This window comes from Plectrocnemia conspersa, unplaced genomic scaffold, assembly GCF_051122295.1.
Source record: "Plectrocnemia conspersa isolate PC_06_02 unplaced genomic scaffold, ASM5112229v1 ptg000011l, whole genome shotgun sequence".
Classification (NCBI taxonomy): Eukaryota; Metazoa; Arthropoda; class Insecta; order Trichoptera; family Polycentropodidae; genus Plectrocnemia; species Plectrocnemia conspersa.
This window is the reverse complement of record NW_028277175.1, coordinates 13,627,589-13,649,325: the sequence shown is the minus strand read 5'-3', so window position 1 is coordinate 13,649,325 and position 21,737 is coordinate 13,627,589. Positions and strand designations below refer to the sequence as shown.

General features: G+C 26.7%; 1 protein-coding gene across 1 annotated transcript in view; it reads left to right on the top strand.

Annotated features, from left to right (window-relative positions):
• LOC148229578 (limbic system-associated membrane protein-like) overlaps positions 1-21,737 on the top strand; it is a 56,014-nt gene that overhangs the window by 20,964 nt on the left and 13,313 nt on the right. The window contains exons 2-4 of the mRNA XM_088197107.1: positions 5,157-5,252; positions 5,326-5,477; positions 5,721-5,798. Of these exons, the coding sequence (XP_088053233.1) occupies positions 5,180-5,252; positions 5,326-5,477; positions 5,721-5,798 (303 nt within the window). The 5' untranslated portion in view covers positions 5,157-5,179. The remainder of the gene's footprint in view (positions 1-5,156; positions 5,253-5,325; positions 5,478-5,720; positions 5,799-21,737) is intronic.

Below are 21,737 nucleotides of genomic sequence, written 5' to 3'. Positions count from 1 at the left end.
TATACTTTTTTTAATAACAACACTGTTGGAAAATTCTCCCAAAAGACACGAAAGCTTTGTTCGTTCACATAATAAAGGATTCAATAGTTTTTTTTTTTCATTTTAAATTTATAACCATGACCGTACAGAAAAATACTATAAAATAATTTACTTGGTGGCTTTTTAATGCAATTAACAAATAAAATATTGTCATATAGTAACTAAAATGAATCATCTGAAACAAATGTATGTGATAGCAAATACATATGTTTCAGAGGCACCGCTAATGATATTGCGACCACGATAGAAGCATTAGACCTAAAATTATTTACAATTACATTGAGTGAATATTATTGTAGCTTATGACTTGCTTGTAAGCGTAACAATGGCAAGAGAATTGAATTTGTATGAAGTAAAAAAACACATTGTTTGGAATCAATGGGATTCTGGTAATAAGCACATTACTAACTTTAAATATGCCAGTCACAATCCTTACTAAAATCACATGCGCTTAGTGCCTTTACAACTTAACGCGTTTCTTTGCAAATTTATATGGTTCTGAATTTTTTTTAAAGCTTATTTTTTCTATGGTAATTTACTTAGATTCTGAGATTTTTCAAAGAAAATTAAAAATAAATAGTTTCAATTATTAATTTGTATTTATTATTTCTAACATTTTATACTAAAACTACAATTGAATCTGTCTAATAATTATGTTTTATTTTCAATATAAAAGTTTTAAACAACAAAGTAATTATTAAAAATTACCTCATTTTTACAAGGGTAATGCAAGACGCTAAACAAACCTTCATGGGCATGTGTGTTTATATTTTCGGATAGCTATAACATCGCATTTTAGTTATATTACCTTATTTATTATATGTATTATCGAGTAAACCTAAATTATATTTTATGACGCAACATACGGCAATAATTTATATTTCATTTTGTGTTTCGAAAAACGACAATGATGCATTGAATATATTAAATTGTAAATAATTGACTAATTATCGGTCGATTCAATCCGACAACTGACAGTTACTACCAACTAAATATCATTGTTAATTAAAAGTGAGTACATGTTTTAATATACAACATATATGACGACAATTTTTAATAAGACTTGACAATCTAATTTACAGTCGCTCATATGGCTAAATCAATTTATAAAAACTATGAATGTATTAAATAAAAGTAAATTATTTTTAGCTTGAAAATATATTCATACAGTACAACTATTCTTTACATTTAAAGGTTAATGTTGATCTGACGTAAGTAAATACAAATGTGATTCTAAAATTGTATCATATTGCAAAGGAGTAACTTTATACTACTTTATGTACAAAAAGACACGCATACACATAGAAATGTTCACATTATGCCAAGATTGAAGGGTGTTAGGGTCGAAGACAACGGTCGCAAAACGGTTAACGAAACCGAAAGTAGACGAGTCGTTATGACTGGCACATTTACATTCCGGCCAACGCAAAAGAGAAAACGTTCAACCGTAAAAAGCCCTACGATTCTTTCGACCGTGAAAAAGGCTTTCCTTATATATATGTATATGTGGGTTTGAATAAAATTCTAGTTTTTCTTATCTGTGGTATTTTTTCAAATAAAAATGCGACATTTTTTTTATTTTAAAATATGTACGTTTTATCAATGTCGATTTATATAAGAGTGTCTATACCGTGCTTTCAGCTAAATGTGTTTGCATGTAGTAGTGATATAATTCAAATGTAAGTGGGAATACAATTTTAAGATATAAAAACTTCAATAATGATTATGCGACCACTGAATAAATTTTCTTGGTCACCCAAAACGCGGAAGCGTCTAATTCATGTTTGTGAAATTATATTTATTATATGAAATGTACAACATAATGTTATTAAAATAAACATTTGAAATTATGTCACGCAAATGACCTACATTTTCCGCTTTACAATCACAGACCCTTCCTATGGAATTTTCCATAACATATGTTGATATGTTTGCTTTTAGCTTATATAATCATTTTCAAATAGTAGCTTATTTTAATACATCTGATCCTCGGGTAGCTAAAAATAAACTAGTGCTTTAAAAGCAGTGAACCTAAATGAAAATTTTATTATATTTTTATTTTATTGTCAAATGTAATTTATATTACGTATAAAATAAATGACGCCGATTTTTAAATCAAGGTTACTCTTGATATTACGATTAAGATTTCTGAGAAAAATTCGAAAAAAAAAATTTTTGATTTCTGGTAAATATTTTAAAAATAAACAAGAAAAAACGAAAGCAAATCCCACATCAAGGACTATTCTTGCTATCGTAATTTTCCGTTTTAAGCCATATTAAGCTAATGTCTTACCTACTACTTTACAATTTTTTTAGTGGCCGTATTTGGAAAATTAAAAAAAATCATATAACATGCAGTTTATATAATTTGTTGACTTGATAAAAATACTGTCACTATAAATTTTAGATCTAATTTTCTTAATATCGAAATGTCTAAATATGTACCAGCACATATCCAACAAAATACGTATCAGATATAAACCGACAAAGAACGACTGACTATAAAAGTTATTTTAAAATAAAAACATTTATTTGGGGTTTACTTAATAATAATTTATTGCTTATTAAAGATTCCTAAAGTATATTTAAACCGTATATAAAGTTGCTTCACTGTGTTCTATCTATTAAAATACTAAATGTACATATGTTGTTTCTTAGTTTGATAATAATACTTTAACTATAGCTACACATCTTTTTTTGTAAATTTGATTAATTATTAACTTCAATAATTATTAATGGTTCAAGCAGTTTAGTTTTCGAATATAAATATAAAATATTTTCTTTTACAAGCGGTTCTTAATGGATCATAAGCAAGAGTTTATTTATCAGTCAGTATAATCACAATTTTTTCTCGAACAGTACACGTACATATTTTTTCAGTTGAAAAAGAAACGGAAGCGAAATTGTGTTGATACAGCCTTACAATGTTGCCAGCACGACTCAAATATGAAAAAAAATAAAAATACGGTTCCAAGGCAGAAATTAGCGCGGAACAACATAAATCTAATAAGAACGAGCACTGAAAGCCTCGGTGTACTCCCAGTGGGCTAGCCAAGTTTTCAGCAAAAACGTAAATCCTCAAAATCAATAAGAGTTATGAAAAAAGCGGCGGAGCTTTCGTGCAGCATGCGACATTGTGTTTTTTTTATTTTCATTCTGCCTTTGCTACGGCTGAATCTTGCGATTTTACGGTGCCTTGGGCAAAAACTCTATTCAAGTGCAAAAATATCGCGAAATTTCAGCCGCGGAACCTTGAGTTTTCACATTGACCCACGAATAAAAGCCTAAACGTTTTTTTGGCCACCTTTCTCTCACTTTAATATTTTTTACCCATAAATCCCTTTATACGACATAAATCAATTTATTATATTTTATACAAACTTTCAAATATCATTTGCTGCTAGAATATGAATTATATATAAGGAACAATAAATTACACTATTTAATAATGCATTTATTTTTTTTGGTAATATGAAATGGAATAACAAGTTCTGCATTACCTTGCTTATTTAGGCAATCATTGCGATTGTCATGCGTTTCGCTATTTAGCATTAATGTAATTTTAAATTATTATTATAATTACTCATTTCCGTTTTGCGAACTGGTTTTCATAAATCCTTGATCTATTTAATTTTTCAGAGACATTTCTCAATCAAGAGATGTCACAATATCCGTACTAATTATATTCTAACTTCCACAAAAAATAATTCAGATTAAAGGTTATTAAGTATGATAACTTAAAATTTATAATTTTTTTATAAAAATATACTACGCTATTTATTAATTTAATAATGATAATTATTATAATTAAACTAATTTAGCTTTAAGCAAATATTGATTTCATTTTTATTTGTGATAATAAATGAGGAAGATAAGTTGTTTTACAATATTATGCAAGATAAGATATAATAAAAAATACACTGTACATTTTTTTGCGATACTTATTCATTATTATATAAACGTGTATTACACGCAAGGTATCTTTTTATATTGGTAAATAAATGTTTTAAAATATAACTAAAAAGTTAATATTATTTACTTTAATTCGTACGATTTTCAAAGAGTACCTTATATATTGTTTTTCATGTATGTATATATTTTCGTGTCGTATATATACACGTGTATATCAGGATATCGTTAGCACTCATAAAAATTCAGCATAGTGAAATATGACAGGAAAATTGTTATAATAAATCAAAGCTTTCAATTTATTGAAAAAATTCTGACCGACTTTCTAGTGTATACTTCTCAAAGCATTATTTTTTCATTGTTATGTTTTATTTTTTAGTTTCATAAATAACACTGTATAACAATATTACTTACACAAAAAAGAGAAACTATATGAAATAACTATTATTGTTAGAACATTTTGTTAAAGTCTCAATATTAAAAAAATCATTTTAAAATGTAATAAAGTTGGAGACAAATATATCATTATGTGTTCTACATTTTAATTATTATTTTTTAAAGTCATAAATTTTATCTTGTTATATGGGATAAATTATAAATTGGTAAAGTGTTAAAATTAGCTACAAAAATATGCACTTTATACGTACAAAAAAATTTACTAGTACTGTAATTTTTTCCCTTATATATTTTTATGTGTTTATATATACTAGTAAAAATAATTTTATAAAGAATTTTATTAAGCTTATAGAGAGTAACATATACTCGTATGTATATTTAAACAAGAAAGTTAATATCATTGAGATATAGCTTTAATATATAGCTTTATTTGTATGTAAAAAATTAAAATACATAAAAAATGTATAATACGGAAAAATATAACAGTATTATTATATGTTTGTATAAAAAAATACAAATAGAGCATTGATTATACAATAATCGATTTTCCGCAGCAAAAACTTTACCGACTATAGTTATTTTATGAAAATATTTGTCGAGTGACACATTACCAACATTAACTGTCACCAAGGATATAGTGATATTACAGTTGCTAAAAGTAATAATATTACAATAAAAAAATCGACAAAAAAGTTTTCAGGTATTTAATATTATTATTATTAAAATATATTTGATGTAATTTCGTTGAAACAGTGTTTATGTAGCTCATAGAAACATAGGATCTAATAAATAATTTTATATTATTGTTTCAGATATATTGACCATCAGCAACGCCATGATACCAATATATCTTCTGTTAGTATGTCTTCCATCGACTCTAATCGCTTTCAATTATCCCAGAAGTCTAGGTAAGTAAAATAAATTTAAAAATATAAAATCAGAGTGTGATGATTACTATTTTGTAAATACATTTATTCACAGAAAAAGAAAAAAGACAATACTGGTACAATCCATACGTAGACGTTGAAAAATTGGAGAATTCTTTGGACAACAGCACTATAACGAATGTGACGGCCCAATTTGGCGTTACTGCTTTCCTGCATTGTCCAGTTAAAAAGGATGGTGAAAAAGTGGTAAGCATGACAGAAAATATTTACGAACCCACATCTTGATATTTTTTTTAAAAACAGACGTTCAATATGCCCTTCTTCGAATTTTAAATTACAAATACATATCATATAATATTACATTGGTATGACTCAACTGTATGTTACGCAATATTATATAAAATGTATTAAACATCTGAGTATAATTAGAAATTTAATAATACCTCGTCTACAATATAATATTAAAACCGAGATATTATTTTAATTTAGGTCTCGTGGATAAGGAGAAGGGATTGGCATATTTTGACTTCAGGAATGTACACGTATACGAACGACGAACGATTTCAGGTATTTATTTATTATACTTCATATTAAACTCTTTAGTCTTATTAAATAATAATAATAAACCAATAAAAAAAAAACGTGTGTGAATAAACTAAAATTTGTTCATTTTTTAATTAGGTAATCTCGAAATAAATGTCGTTTTTTTTATCAAACCTTTGTTTGTCCGTTGATACTAAAGTATGGATTATGTTAAGTCGATGTTAGTACAAATCTGGACTGAAAAAATTCACAATGGCAGAATATTTACTGAATGAAAAATAATACAAAATTGCATGTTATATTTCTACATCATCTAAAAACATTTTTATAGCGGTATCTGATTCATTAGAAATTACGATATCAAGTATAATCCTGGATGTAGGAGACCAGAAAATATAGACAATGATGTCAAACTATCCATCAGTGGCCCGAAAAACTAAACCAGTCTGATTTAACAGTGTATATATATACATTAAAAATATTAGGAAGGCATGGATACAATTTACTTATCGGCATATATTTATTATAAGCACAACTTAATAATTGATTTGCAATGCGATTTGTTTCAATTAAATTGAAATATATCGTTAAAATAATTACAAAAAGATTTTAGTTGCAAATTTTAATCGTATTACGTATAAATATATCAGAAAAATTTGCATCAATAAATGCAATATTAAACCCACTATACTATATTTGCGTTAATACAGTCAGTACTAGAGCTATCCATTTCATCATTATTTATATTTGAAAAAGGAATGGCATGTTTTGATTTACGCTCCTACTATCAGCTCTAAAGCACACGGATATACATTCAATCTATTTATCATTACTTCCTATAATATTGTTGATTTATACTTTAGGTAAACAGCTTAAGTGAGAGATATATGAAATATTTCTCTATAAAACGAGCATGCATTGGTCATAATAATAAAAACCTCATTAATAACCCTCTGCAACGAATCCTTTTTCTATGTAAAATTTTTGAAAAGACTTACTTTACCCAAATACACAAACAATTTGTTTTATATAAAAAAGTATTTATTTTACTGTACATAACTATTGAGATAATTTTCTATACATTAGTACCTATAATTTAGTAATTGCCAGTAAATTTATAAATCAATACAAATTTATTATTGTACGATATTATTTATACCTGATTCTAGCTTAATATTAATAAATATTAATGGTAATATTTGGCTAGACCAAATATTACAAAATATATATCATTGCCTCTACTGGTTTATGTTATGAATTTCGGATACTATTATAATTCAATACATATAAACCTAAAAAAATATTTATTTCAATTAAAAAATATTATTTTATGTTGCACTTCTTGAACAGAAATAAATTTCAGGGTAAAACTGTCTGGCTAGATTAACATAAAACCAATCTAATCAAAAGAAATTGAAATATTCTAGTTGATAGTACATCAATCAACAAAGTTTTTAACCTAAAATTCTCTATATTATTGCAAAATTCAAAAGTAAAAACGGTATAGTATATGTAAATAAATTAAATAACACAGTAATCAAAGAACTTCCAAAAAATATGAACCATTTGGAAATTCGCAATGATTCACAGATTAAGAAACCAGGAGTAAAAAGCTACAATTCGGATAAATTGTCGCCGTTTTAGTTTATTGTAAAATAATTATTAAAAAAATATTATTGCACATAAAATAATCTCTGGGTAATAAAATCATGAACGATTAAATATGGATTTTCCATTCCCAATATATTGTGTAAATTAAAAATAGTTGCAATGTATTTTAAAATGCTTTTATAAATTTACAATATAATACAATATAATTTGCACTCACCCAATTTTTCGGCGCCTTTTTCTGCTTACAACTGTCACAGACACATTTATTTTCATCATTACACTTATAAACTGCACTATACCACTATTTATATTTATTTTTATTATATACACTTTTTTATATATTTATATATTTTTTGATACGTATAAAAACACTCGTCCATATGACATTTCACAACTTCTGCACATGTATGCTGTATCTTTTCTTATTCCACATGCACAACAAACACGATATTTTATTCTCACATATTTTTTTCCACTTTTGATTTTTATTGGCTGATGAGATTTTAGCTTATATGAAAGCCTTTCTGTCGGATCGACAGCACGGGCACGGCAAGATATAATAGAATTTGGTGAAATGTCCGCAAAATTAATAGATTTCACTGAATTCTGCATTCATCCTTACCCAAAAAAAATCTTTGAATTTAATACTACTATTACGATTTAAATTTTGATAGACACTGAACGAATAAAACAATGCGGATTGAAATAAACGAAAAAAACAATGGAATAAACATTTTTCGTTTATTTCATTGTTTTTCGAAATATTAGGTAACTAGGTAACGGCGTGATCAACACCTCATATAATTGTGACAGTCCGTTATACATTGAGGCTTATATATTGTAAGGCCGGTCGTTCTATTTTTTTCCCGTGTCTATCATTTGGCTGTTATAAAAAGTAGATATCATTCTGAGAACTATTTTCATATTTGTTTTTAAAATTTGGATAAGCGTTTTACCTTTTCTTCCGTGTTTCATCTGTAGGGGTCTTAATTTTATATTTTTGAGATTCTGGCAGACTCCTAAAAGATCGCTGATAGAAGAGCAACTTTCGCGATACATTTCGATTAATAGTTCAGAAGAGACTTAATATACTGCATTCCTTCGAGTACAAAATGCATTTTTTTTACCTGTGTGGAATTCTCGAATTCGGTGTGCGTCATATACTCTAATATATAAACTTTCAAAAGGTATGTCTCTATATATAAATGCGAAAAATCATAAGAAAGCTACATGTTAAATTTTATTAAAATATCTTATTGGTTTACAAGTTACAGGGAATTTACTAAAAAAGATAATTCTATGCCATTATTCTGCGAAATCGCCCGACCACCAAGCAAAGTTAAGCAAAAAAAAAACACTGGACGGTAAGCTTTTAAGTTTATATTTTTTGTTACATTAAGCGGCTGTCTTAATAACTTGATAGGTATTCTAACAATTTAATATGAGAGTCAGGTTCGTTGCCTCATTTATAATGTATTCAATGTGCTTAAGATATATATCACAGCTAGTGAATCCAAATTTTATCGAAAAAAATATTTCTGTATTAGTTTGCATATTTTTTGGAAAGATTTTTTTTTGTCAACTAAACATAAACCCATTAGCTTCAGTCGTAAAACATCTTAAATTAAAATAATAATTTTATTGGCTTTTAATTCGATTGTTGATTGAATATCTTTTTTTTTTTTTTTTTTGTAAAAAAAATTGTAGTTTTTTTCTTACTGGTTTATTATAACATAGAAAAAAAATACACGGTATAGATTATTTCTAGCGTAAAGATTTGATCGTAAATCATCACTTTGCTGCTAATTATTCCCTAGTTTATTTGAAGATAAATATATATTAACGAAAATTAAAAAATGTAACTTTAGGAAATTGGCTATATGTTATTAATTGCTTTTTGAAACATATACAGGTTTCGAATAAAATAAAAAAGCTTTTAAAGAAGCAAACTTTTTTCTCTTTTGCCACACGACTCACGTAACACTGTTGGGTTTCTACGTATATGGAAATCGTACTTCTTAAATTAAAATGCTCAAACGTCACTAACAAAGAACAAGTTACGCGGCGGTCCTGTCAGTTATTGTGACATGTATAGGTAGTAGCGTAGAACGATAATGGACTAAGTTCGAAAACGGAAATGGAATTCATGAAAAAGTTTTGTTTCCATTCTGACGTAGCGAACGGGAGGAAAATGATTCGGAATCGATCAGTTGAGCGAATTTGAATTTTCTCCTAAATGTTCCGATGTGAAACGCTCGCTCGCCTTTAATGTAATTATAGATATTGACCTAAATTTTATCTCTCCGTATATATTATATACACACAAGCACGCAAATTTTACACGCACACAGTAACACATTTAATCATTTTGATAATATTATTATAATCAATTAAAACAAATTGACATGAATAAATAATTTATTTTACTATTAAATACATTTTATAAACTACATAACTTACATAGTTTTAACTTAATAAAGTTCTAACGCTTTGAAAATATTCAATCGATTGAAGCTATCACTGATTTGTAATCTGCAAAATGGTTTGAGTTTATTATGGTATAGGTATTTGATAAAAAGTCTAAGTGAACAATTGCTATGTATAAGTTATGGAGAATAAAACTAAAATTTAACTGAAAATCTATAAATTTGTTAGCTCAGTTTTTAACAAACGTTCCTGAATTTGGAAAACTAATACGCTGTAACTTATTTTATAGTACGCTGCCACTAATATTTTTGCACAATTATTTATATAGATTCAGAGTTAATTAATTCACTAAAGTATTAATAAATGGATTATATAATAAAATAGTAAAGTGAATATATGTTATTTTCGTAGCCTTCCTAATTCCTCGGTCTTTTTATGGTCGTCTTGGTTCGTTATTATATAAAGAGGTTTGTCTATTAACTACAATATTTTTTTGCAAAACGGTTATAATTTAAATAGCTTGATATTCTGCAATGTTATGTGGATCTAGTGTTGAATGTTTCACAAATCATTTAACTTTTTAAGCATCAACTGCATTATTCTTTTTTGGCAAAGTGCATTATTTTATGGTTATTTATCTATTATTCGATTTGCACCTGCACTTGTATACTATCAATTGTATTAAGTCGCAAATAACTAATGTAATTAGTTCTTAAAATGCTTTTATTAAAGAGTGATTCTAAAAAAGTATTTAATAAAAAAATTCTTTCGTCGGAATTAATTTAATTAACATATTGAACCGTTAATTGATTGATTCAATCTGAACGCGGTATGAAAGTTTTGTCCACAGCTTTTAATCTTTAAGGCAGTGATTCGAATCGCTTACTGTTTTTTTACTGGATACCATTAATAAATACAGACACAGCAAATAGCGTGTGAAAGAAATATGTCGAAGGAATAATAATGTGAGCGAGGCAAAGGAAAAGAAAGCTCGGGGCATTAAAATTAATTTTGCATTATAATTTATCTCCGTTCGTTCTTTGCATGAATTACGGCCCGTTCGACCGTAGAAAATGCGGATCCGCTGCCAAGAAAAAGGGGAGAAGAAGTAAAAAGTAATAATAATTTCGGATTTGTTCTCCAATCGCGGGCGCGGGCTCATATCTCGCAGATTAGTGGCGGGATTCTGCGTTCATCCGAAATTCTTTTATCCCGAAACTTCGCCAACGTATACGTATACGCGAATAAATTCGCTACACGTTAAGATCGCTCCGGGAGAGGAAAGGCTGAGCGGCGGGATTTTCCACCGGGATTCCATTATCCGCCGATCTGATTATTATCCGTGATCGGACGAGAGAAAATTTCGCAGGCGCCTTGGGGAAAGCCGAGGAAAACTGTGCGCTCTCTATCGAGGCGAGCGTCGATTGAAACAAATATTGTGTCGTGTATATTTTATTGACTATCTGATAGCAAATATAAAATAAGAAATTTAAGTATAAGGCATATAGATAGAAATTGTATTTTAATGTCAATATTTACTTTTCTTGCGTTGTATGTATGGCTAACAGTACTTAATAATTAAAAGGTCACAGGCCAGACACATTTTAGTTTATTCATATCTATGAGTTAAAAATAATATATAAATCGCAATTTTAACTATTTATCTATGTTTTCTTGATATTTCCCGAATTAATAAGACTATGCTTTTCACTAAATAAATACATACCTATTTTAAATCTATGCTATTATACAAATTTAAAAAATATCAATAATAAATGCAACATTTTTATAAATGTTTAACGAAACTGTGAAATATATTTATTTTTACCTTATTAATTAATCTAATACTATTGTTTCTGGTTCTTATATTATTCTTACTTCACTTTAACTCATACAATTGAATATGCGACAAATTTAAAACGTTACATTTTTTACATTAAATAATTTTTCATTTGCCGGTAGATATTTTTTTAACTCCAGTTTTTTTTATATTTTAAAGATGTTGGTTTAAATCTCAGAATCATTCATATAGCGCTATTCATTATATATTATAACAACGCTATTCGCGTAGCATATTCAATTATTTTCTGCACACAAGAGGTTGTTTCTAAAAGCATGTGTATGTTTATTACTTAAAGCAGTATATGACATAAAATTATAGCTTATAGTGTCTCGGGCCGTTTTTCTTTATCTTGTATTGAAACCATATCACAAAAATAAAAAAATACGCGTTTATGTACTGTGTATGCTGATTTATTTATTTTATTTTATTAATTTATTTAGCTTAATAGCTAATCTTTACATCTAACAAATTTAGTAAACATATATAAAAATATATAAAAAATACATAACAGAAAGAAAAAATATACAATAATAAAGACTTAATATTATAATATTTTATTTCTATATGTACGAAGGTGTTTTTTTATTCCATTTATAAAACCCGTTATATTTTTGCTGTTTCGGATTTCTCTTGGAAGACTATTATATAAATTAAAACCTCCGTACATAATTCCCCTAGCCGTACTCGTTTTCTTATACTTAATTATTTTTAAATTTTCTCTATTTCTAGTATTATATTTATGTACATCTTTATTTCTTATTAAATACTTATTAAAATAGTGTGGTAACATATTATTTTCTAACTTATATATAAATACTAAAACATTCATACTCAATATTTCTTGAACATTCAACCATTCTAATCTATCAATCATACTTTTACAATTAGTTAATCTATTTTTATTTAAGATTACTCTCATTGCCCTATTTTGTAATTTTTGCAACATTTGTTTATCTAATTTATTCAACATATTTAATAGTGTTGCACAATAATTAAAATGGGGCAATATTATACTATTGTAAATTAATTTTTTTGTATTTATACTTAATATATTTCTTAATCTAGATAATAAACCTATTTTTCTACTAATTTTTTTTAATATGTAATTACAATGTTCTTTAAAGTTTAATTTTGTATCAACAATTACTCCTAAATATTTTATATTATCCACTATTTCTATATTAGAGTTATTTATTACTATTTTGGTACTATCATCTAACACATTTTTATAATTAATAAACATACATTTAGTTTTATTCTCATTTAATTTAAGTACATTATTCTTTAACCATATCTCTAACACACCTAATTCATCATTCAAATTACTCACAACTTCTTCAATGTTATCACCCATGCAATAGATCAATGTGTCATCCGCAAATAGATGAACTTTACATTTTCTTACGTTATTAACTATATCATTTATATATAAAACAAACAACAATGGTCCCAATTTAGACCCTTGTGGTACTCCATAATACACTAACCTCTCTTCAGAACATACATTATTTATCTTAACTTTTTGTTTTCTTTTATATAAGTAATTATTAAACCATCTCAAAACTATATCACTTATACCTATACTCTCCAATTTCTTCAACATTATTTCTCTGTCTATTGTTTCGAAGGCTCTCTTGAAATCCAAGAAAACTGCTCCAATGATTTTGTTTGTATCCTTAGCCAACAGCCAATCATTTATCACTACTTGTAATGCAGTTTCAGTGGAATGCTTTTCTCTGAATCCCGATTGTTGTTCACATATTATGTTTTGAGAAGTAATAAATTCCTTTAATTGTTTGATTACTACTTCTTCTATTATTTTTTCTATACACGGTAGCATGTTGATTGGTCTCATTTCTTCAACTTTTTTACTATTTTTTATTTTAGGTATAGGTACAATAGTAGCAATCTTTAAATTTTCAGGCATTTCTCCTAATGAGAGTGCTTTATTTATTAAATAATTTAATTTAGTTCCTATTATTTCCCATGTTTCTTTAATTATATTTATATCTAGTTCATCAGTACTAGTTCCTTTTTTAAATTTACATATTATGTTATGAATTTCATCTAATGATACTGATTTAAATTTACTAAATTTTACAATTAATGTTTTATTATTATATTGTACTAAATTACTAATCCTTGGTATTGAATTTACAATTTCTTCTATGCTCTCAATGTAATATGTATTCATCTTTTCTGCCATTATATAAGGATCTTGATATATATTTCCATTAATTTCCATTTTTATTATGTCGTTTTTCTGAGTTGGATTAATTAATTGTTTTATTGATTTCCACATCTTATTTGGATCATTTTGTATTTCATCTATCAATTTTTCATACCATTTCTTTTTAGCCATTCTTAATACTTTGACTGCCATATTTCTACATTGTGTGTATGTTTTCCATTTTTCATTAAAGACTTTATATTCTATTTGTTCTGTTTTTAATATTTGAAAAATTTTGTATGACTCATCTCTTTTCTTTATAGCATTTTTAACATCATCATTAAACCACGGTTTTGGGTTGTAACGATATTCCTTTTTAAAATTATATTGACTTTTTGTTTTACAATCTACTATATTCTTATAAATTTTGTTCCATATCCTATTAACATCCATATTATCTACATTCCAGTCACATTTTTGTAATTCTTATCTTAATTTATTAAAATTAATTTTTTTAATTATATCAATTTTTTTTGTTTTTTTAAACTTAAGTTCATTATGTTTTTCTATATAAATATATACAATTGAATGGTCAGTTATTCTTGGAGTTGATTTTACTTCACAATAAATTTTTTTGTTGTTGGTAAATACTAAATCTATTAATGTGCTCGATCTATTATTAGTCCTTGTATTTTCTTTGACACATTGTCTTAAACCAAATATATTTGATATTTTTTCTAATTTTGCTGTGTAAAAATCTTCACATTTGTTCCAATTAAAATTCCAATCTCCAATTAAAACAGTATCCAAAATTTGATCAAAACTCCATTCTGCAATATTATTTATAAATTCTATGAATATATTCGGATTACTATTTGGAGATCTGTATGCTATACATAATATTATGGGAATTTTTTCAATAAAAATCTTAACTGTGATAGACCAGTATGTCTTATCTTGATTATTTTTAAATATAGTATTGAATTTTATATCATTTCTAATATACAGTATAACACCTCCTGTATGTCTGGAATTAGAATCACATCTAATTATATTATAATTGCCAATATTTAGTTCAAATTCTTCAATGTCATTTGTGATATGGGTTTCAGTTAACCCTAAAAATATTGGATATTCCTTTTCAGTAATTAATTCTATTTCCTCTTTATGTTTTAAATAACCTTGTGCATTGATTAATATCCCAGTTACTGATTCTTGTTTCCCATATGAACTTGATTTTTTTAATTGCTATACTATATTATATTGTATTTTATTATAGTAATTTTGCTCGTATCTTTTATAAATTGAACAATTTCTATCCATGGAGTTGTGTTCCACATTCAAATTAAGATTTAGTAATTTATTTGCTCTACAGCAATTCACACAGTTTTCTTTTTTGTTGCATTGATTTATTAAATGTTCTTCCGAACCACATTTTATACAATTTTTTTTATTTTTACATTCACTGGCTTTGTGATTATAACCATAACAGTTATAACAACGGTATATGAATATGTCTTCATATACTTTACACCTATCCCATTCAATATTTAATTTGCCTACATCCATTATATTTTTAAATGTCGTAACATCTACTTCAATAATAGCATCATACTTATTAAATTTGTTTTTTTTAATATGTTTTACTTCTAAATAACATTTGTTTTCTTCTACACATGTGTTTTGTTTCATTATACACTTTTTTAGTTGATCATATTTTAATTCTTCAGAAATTCCAATTATTTTTATTTTTGGTTTCTTTAAATTTCCTACTTTTATATTATATTTATCTCCTAGTTTTTTTACTGCATCTGTCGTAATTTTCGATGCATCTTCTTTACTATCACATGTAATTATTATACCTCCTTTGCTTATTGGTCTTATATTTTGTATTCCAACTTCTAATTCTGTTGGTTTAATTAAATTTTTGCAATCCTTTTTTGTCTGCTCAATATTTTGCAAATTTTTAGGTATAATTATCGCAATATCTTTTCCTTTTTTTACGATTTCCGAATAATGTTTCTTTTGCATTTTATTTTTAATAATATTGTTATTTAAATTTAGTTTATCCTTTATATTATAAACATCTTTTCTAACTTCATTTAATAACTCAAATATTGAGTTATTATTTTCATTTTTATTATTTACATCGTCCCTATTAGTTTTTAATACATCTAATAAATGTTTATACATTATATCAAATGTATTAGTTATAATGGTTTTTTTTTCTTTTGATAGTATATTACCATTTGATAATAATACATTTAATTTTGTTTTTAATTCATCCATTTCTTTTATTCTATTTTCTGGCGTAATTACGCCCGCTATATTCACGCCGCTATCGGCCATTTTTTTTTATGTAACAATACTAATTATTTCTATCTTATACTATTTATATATTATATTAATCAATCTATTTATACTATTTATTAAATTGTGCTACTTACGCGCAAATATCTGCCGGTTTTCACCTCCAAAGGGGTTGGTTACCACAATCTTGGCTAATTGCACGGCAGACACATGCACATACGATGAACACAATGATACAGATATTTTTTAGTATTGATCCAACCGCGAATATATTACAAAAATATTTTAAAAACCCAAATAAATATTTTGGTGAAGCATATATTGCATTAAAGGCTAAAAACTACGTATAAATGGTTCCAGGTCTTAAGCTAAATGTACCTAAATTAGCACTTAAACCTATAATTTTTTCTTACCTATTTTTTTCACTTAATTGTAAAATGTTTTTTTTTCTTAAATTAGAACCACAAATGTTATATAGTTAATAACAAAATTTTAAACACAAAAAATAGTTTTAAACTAGTAACATTTATTTTAAATAATAATGTGTTTGTAAAATAGTTATATTATTAAAAGAAAATTATTTATAAAAAATGTATATGCAATTTTATTCTAATAAAATTGGTAATAATCTACAACAATGTTGTTTTATACTTAGAATGAAAAAAATATATATTTATAATCATGTCAAAGATAAATTTGCAGACTGTGACATTTAGTTAATTGTGATTGATAAGTTAGATATTCTTACCCCTAAAACTGATAATTCATTGTAAAATAAAACAATATTCGAACGTATTTTTGACTTTTAGTTCAGTTTATATCGTTTTTTCATATAAAATATTTTTTATGTTATAAAGGTCACCTTTCTAATTGACTGTCTTTAAATTTGTCCGCTCGAATATACATATTATATATAATAAAAAGGGATGTATTTCACGGTATAAGAATTAATTTTAATGGTCCAGTTTTTTCTCGAGTGGTCTCGCCTACATAAATATACCTTCAGCACTTTTCCTTCACACACAATTTACTTCGCCTATATTTATGTATGTTTCCTGGTGAAAAAAAGAATAATCGATCTGATTTTGTGCAAAAAAAATTTGTCCGTTTGAATTTAGTTCTAATCGATAAGGAGGGATGTATTTTACGGTATAAAATATTATTATGGCGGCCCTTCGAAATGAACCAGTCCGCATTTCGTTTATGCGGTGATAATTTTTCCTATTTCGACGTTGGTCGTATATTCTAACATTATAGCCATTCGGCTACACTAGCGCACCTGATATAATTCGATATTGAGTGGATAGTACAAGAAATATTGCTATAATAAAAATGGTTTTAAACGTGGTAGTGTTAAAATTAAAATTAATGAATTTTCATTTTGAGTTTCACAATTAATAATTTACAGAACCCTTAGTATACTTTTTTAGCAAGTTTTAGCAAGCATGTAATAACAAAATTTCAGTGTTCCAAAATTAGGAGTTTGATAAATGTCTAGAAATATAAACAAATTGCAAATAAAAATGTATAATTTTAATTAATATTTTTAGTCAAATCATGTGTACCAATATGCGAACTACTTTGCTGCAAGACTATTATATTGTTTGTTAACATTTTTAAATTAAATCAGCTACTCCATTTACATATAATCATACGTAAGGGAGGAGTTGAAATAACATTTTTATCTAATATACTTTGCGTTATAAAAAAACCCAACTTTTGTTCGAATCCGACTATTTTGTTGTATAGCACGATTCGGAGAGGTAAAATAAAAACCTTTTTTTAGAATAAATACGTACGTTCGCGATATCACCGTACCAATACAAAAGTAATAGTGATAATCCGATCGGCTTACGTCGAGCTCCCGTTACGTGTTAAAACATCAAATCGACAAGAACACTGCCTGTTTTTTAAAGCCTTTTTTCCAACTTAAACATATAACACATTCTATCATCGCCCATCACGATCGGCACACATTGCATTGGGCGTTTGACATAAAAATGGCGACTTTTCATTGGCCGCAACGACTGCCACTGGATATTTGTTATATTTTTTTCTTTCCGCATAACATGTAAAATATGGCCCGGGGGAAATAATAGAATTTGCGGCCGTTATCAGGTCATGACAGGCATAGAGCGGGTGGCGACAACCACCCCCGTTTCCCGCATTCCACCCTAATACTCCCCCGTAAACTTTTATCCAATAAATGTCCCAACGAATTAACGGTAGGCCGCGGACCGCAATGGGACCGCGCGAAATTACAGCTTAAAAATAACTAGATTGCGTAAAAGTCTTAAGGTCATGGGGTTCTGTGATTTCTGAGTAATTCAAAATCATATTTATATAAACTATAAACTCTTAAAATTAAATAATAATATTAAAAAATAGTATTTAACAATGATTATAAGATACAGATATTTTAAAAATATTATTTTATATCACTTATTTTCTACTGCTACAGACAAATTAGAGTCCACAATACAAATTTGTAATCATATAATTTTATAAGTAATCTATTATCGTTGTTTGTATGTCGATTGGTTGTTCTTATTTGTGGTTCAAAGTTCTTAAATAAATTGTTAAAAAGTTGTGTATTCTAGTAAATTTTTGGATTTATAATGATTTCATTCATATTTTATTTATTCTAATTTTATAAAAAGTTATTATTAGAACCTCATACTGGTTTTGACATAGTTAGGGTATTAACAAATACCGCTTACACTAACATAAAAAGCAGGTAGAAAATCCACGAATAAATATTCTAAATTATTTAATATCATGGTAGCAATATCACTATTACAGCCTCTAACGAACTTTTATGTTTAATTTTGTGGTAATAACTGTTTTTTTTTTTACTAATAAATAAAAAAATCATATGAGCTATGTAAGGCTTATTCTTAAAAAAAACATATATACACGACCTACAAGTAAAGACTTAAATCCGGATATTTAAAAATTTGCATAGCAAGTATATTCACCTTTTTTACCTATTTGTTATTCATATATTTGACCAACTGTTCATAAAGAATTTGTTTATATTTATGGTAAAATACTTTAAATTTTCAATTTATTAAGATAGCAAATATCGATTTGTTCTAAAAACACATATGTGTATTTTTTCTTTATGTATTACAATAATACAGATAGTTATATTTTTTTCGAAGTACCACTGCATTTTTTTCATCACAATTGTGTAAATTTTTATTCTACAAATTACATCTTCTTGAGTTTGTTATCTATAATATTACAGCCATGACTATAATAACTATTAGTGAACAAACAAAATTTCTTTAATTTCTTCTTTAATTGCTGAAATTACATAAATTATTTATATTTTCAAATTCTTAATTTGCAGCTGCGGACTTTTTTAATAGCTTATATTTTTATATTGCCTTTAAATTTATATTAATAATGTTTTATTTTGAATATGGTTAAATGATTTCAATATGGTAATTTATTTTTACGCATATCAGATTGTAGTTTTTTTTGCAGCAAAAATAATTTAAATTGGACTTCATGCTTAATTAAAGTTTGAAACACTTGTTGCTCTATAATTTATTTAATTGAAATTAATAGTCTTGATACTTTTTATTATTTTTGTATAACAAATAATAATGTGTGTATCAAACTGTGATCATAATTCAACCTATCCTTCGATATTTAAAGTGTTAAAAATATAAATATACTTAAAAACTTTACTTACAACGAAGGACTTCAAAAACTGTTTAATAAAAATGATATATAATGAAGCACGTTTTCTACCAGTAATTCAGTTGAGTCTATTAAACTCTCAGTTATATTAATAATTGCCACTAAACAAACTATTCCTTATTGTAAATATGATACACATAAACCGTAAAATGACACGCGGTTGGTTTAAGTCCCTTAAAAAATAGTACACGTTCCTAGAATCCCATTGATTCTCAGCAATCTACATTTTCGCTTCAAATGACTTATGATAAATAATGTCAAAGGAACTCAGTGTTTATGGTTAATTTTATTTTACAAGCAAATAAAAATAATTCAGCAAAAACATTGTCTATGGTCAAGACTTGAAAAAGTCAATATAACAGGGAACAGATGCGGGTGAAGCTGGATACAAAATCCGGTTGTTTCTAAATTAAAATACATGCAAAACGATTTTGAGTAACCCGTGAAACCATTACTTTATTTTTAGAATAATGTTATTTTAAGAAATTTAATTAACAAGCTGATATGTTTAAGGATCTCTTATAATATATCAGTTTCGACAGTGTAGTGTATTGAATTCCTATCTAATGCAAAAACCAACTATTAGCATAATTTACCATGAGACCCTATTGCTATTTTTTATCGTTTAAATCTTACGCTGATTAACTTATTGCGTATGCTCTATAAATTTCATATAGTTTATGAACTATTCGATATTTTAATGTTTCTCTTAAAACGTTGATATATTCATGTATAGTCTTTGCATGAATACTATTAAATTAGAGCGCGAGACACGATGAAATTATTCAGTGCGAAGATTCGAAGAAGAACAATCTGCACTCGTTCCGTTCGCGGCTGCATACGTACAATGGAAGCTTACACTGTAGCTATTTCTAGTTTCTAGCACCATCCGAGATGCACTAAAGTGAATTCTTCACTATGCAAAGTGGAGGGAACAATAGTGCAGAGGCAACTAGCTAGATTGCACACTTGATACGGCGACAGTACAAAAGTACAATACCAGTGGGGTAAAAAAGCTCAGACGCGTCCGAGGCGGTTGTATTTATTATCCAACAGTTAAACTAAAAAAATCAACCGTAGATGTCGTTTTCACAATCTGAAAGTAGAAAAAAATTACAAAATGTCGATATAAATGTAGCAAGAGTTTACTAGAAAATGGGTGTAATAGATACGATGTATGAAATACTTTTTAATATTCAACTACGATAGATAAGATGTATAAAATACTGTTTTTTAACTAAAGATCGTGATCTTAAAACAGACATGAACCTTAAATTTTTTTTATAAAAATCTTACAGCTTTATTTGTTGCTATTTATTTACTGGAGAACTATTTGTTAAAGAATAAATAAATATTTATTTAGTTTAATACACAAAATGTACATAATAAATTTATAATCAACTATAAAAAATATACTATGTTTAACTTTGTAGCTAAAATCAATGTCATCCAAATGTAGTTACTATACTTTTTTTAAATAAAACTTGAAATATTTTTTTACAGTTAAATTTTTTTTTTACATTTTAAAAATTCCAAGCTTTAAATCATGTAAATTATGTTGTCTAATATTTTATTAGGCAACATAACGCTTTATTTAATTTACATGCACAGCTCACAAACAATCAAAAGATAGAATCTGCAAATTCATATATCTCGTCAGTCTCAGCAACAAAGAGACAACTTTTACTCTTGACATTAGAGTACGAATTATGATGGCGCAGTTCATAAGATAAAAATAATAATGTTTGGTTTGTACTTCTGTGAAAAATAGACGCATAAGATGCAAATCACAAGAATAATCAAAACGTTTAAGCTGTGGTACTATCGCTGGATCTTTCATATATCATGAATAAAAAATAAAATAATCCAAGCTGTATTAAAGTAGTAAAAA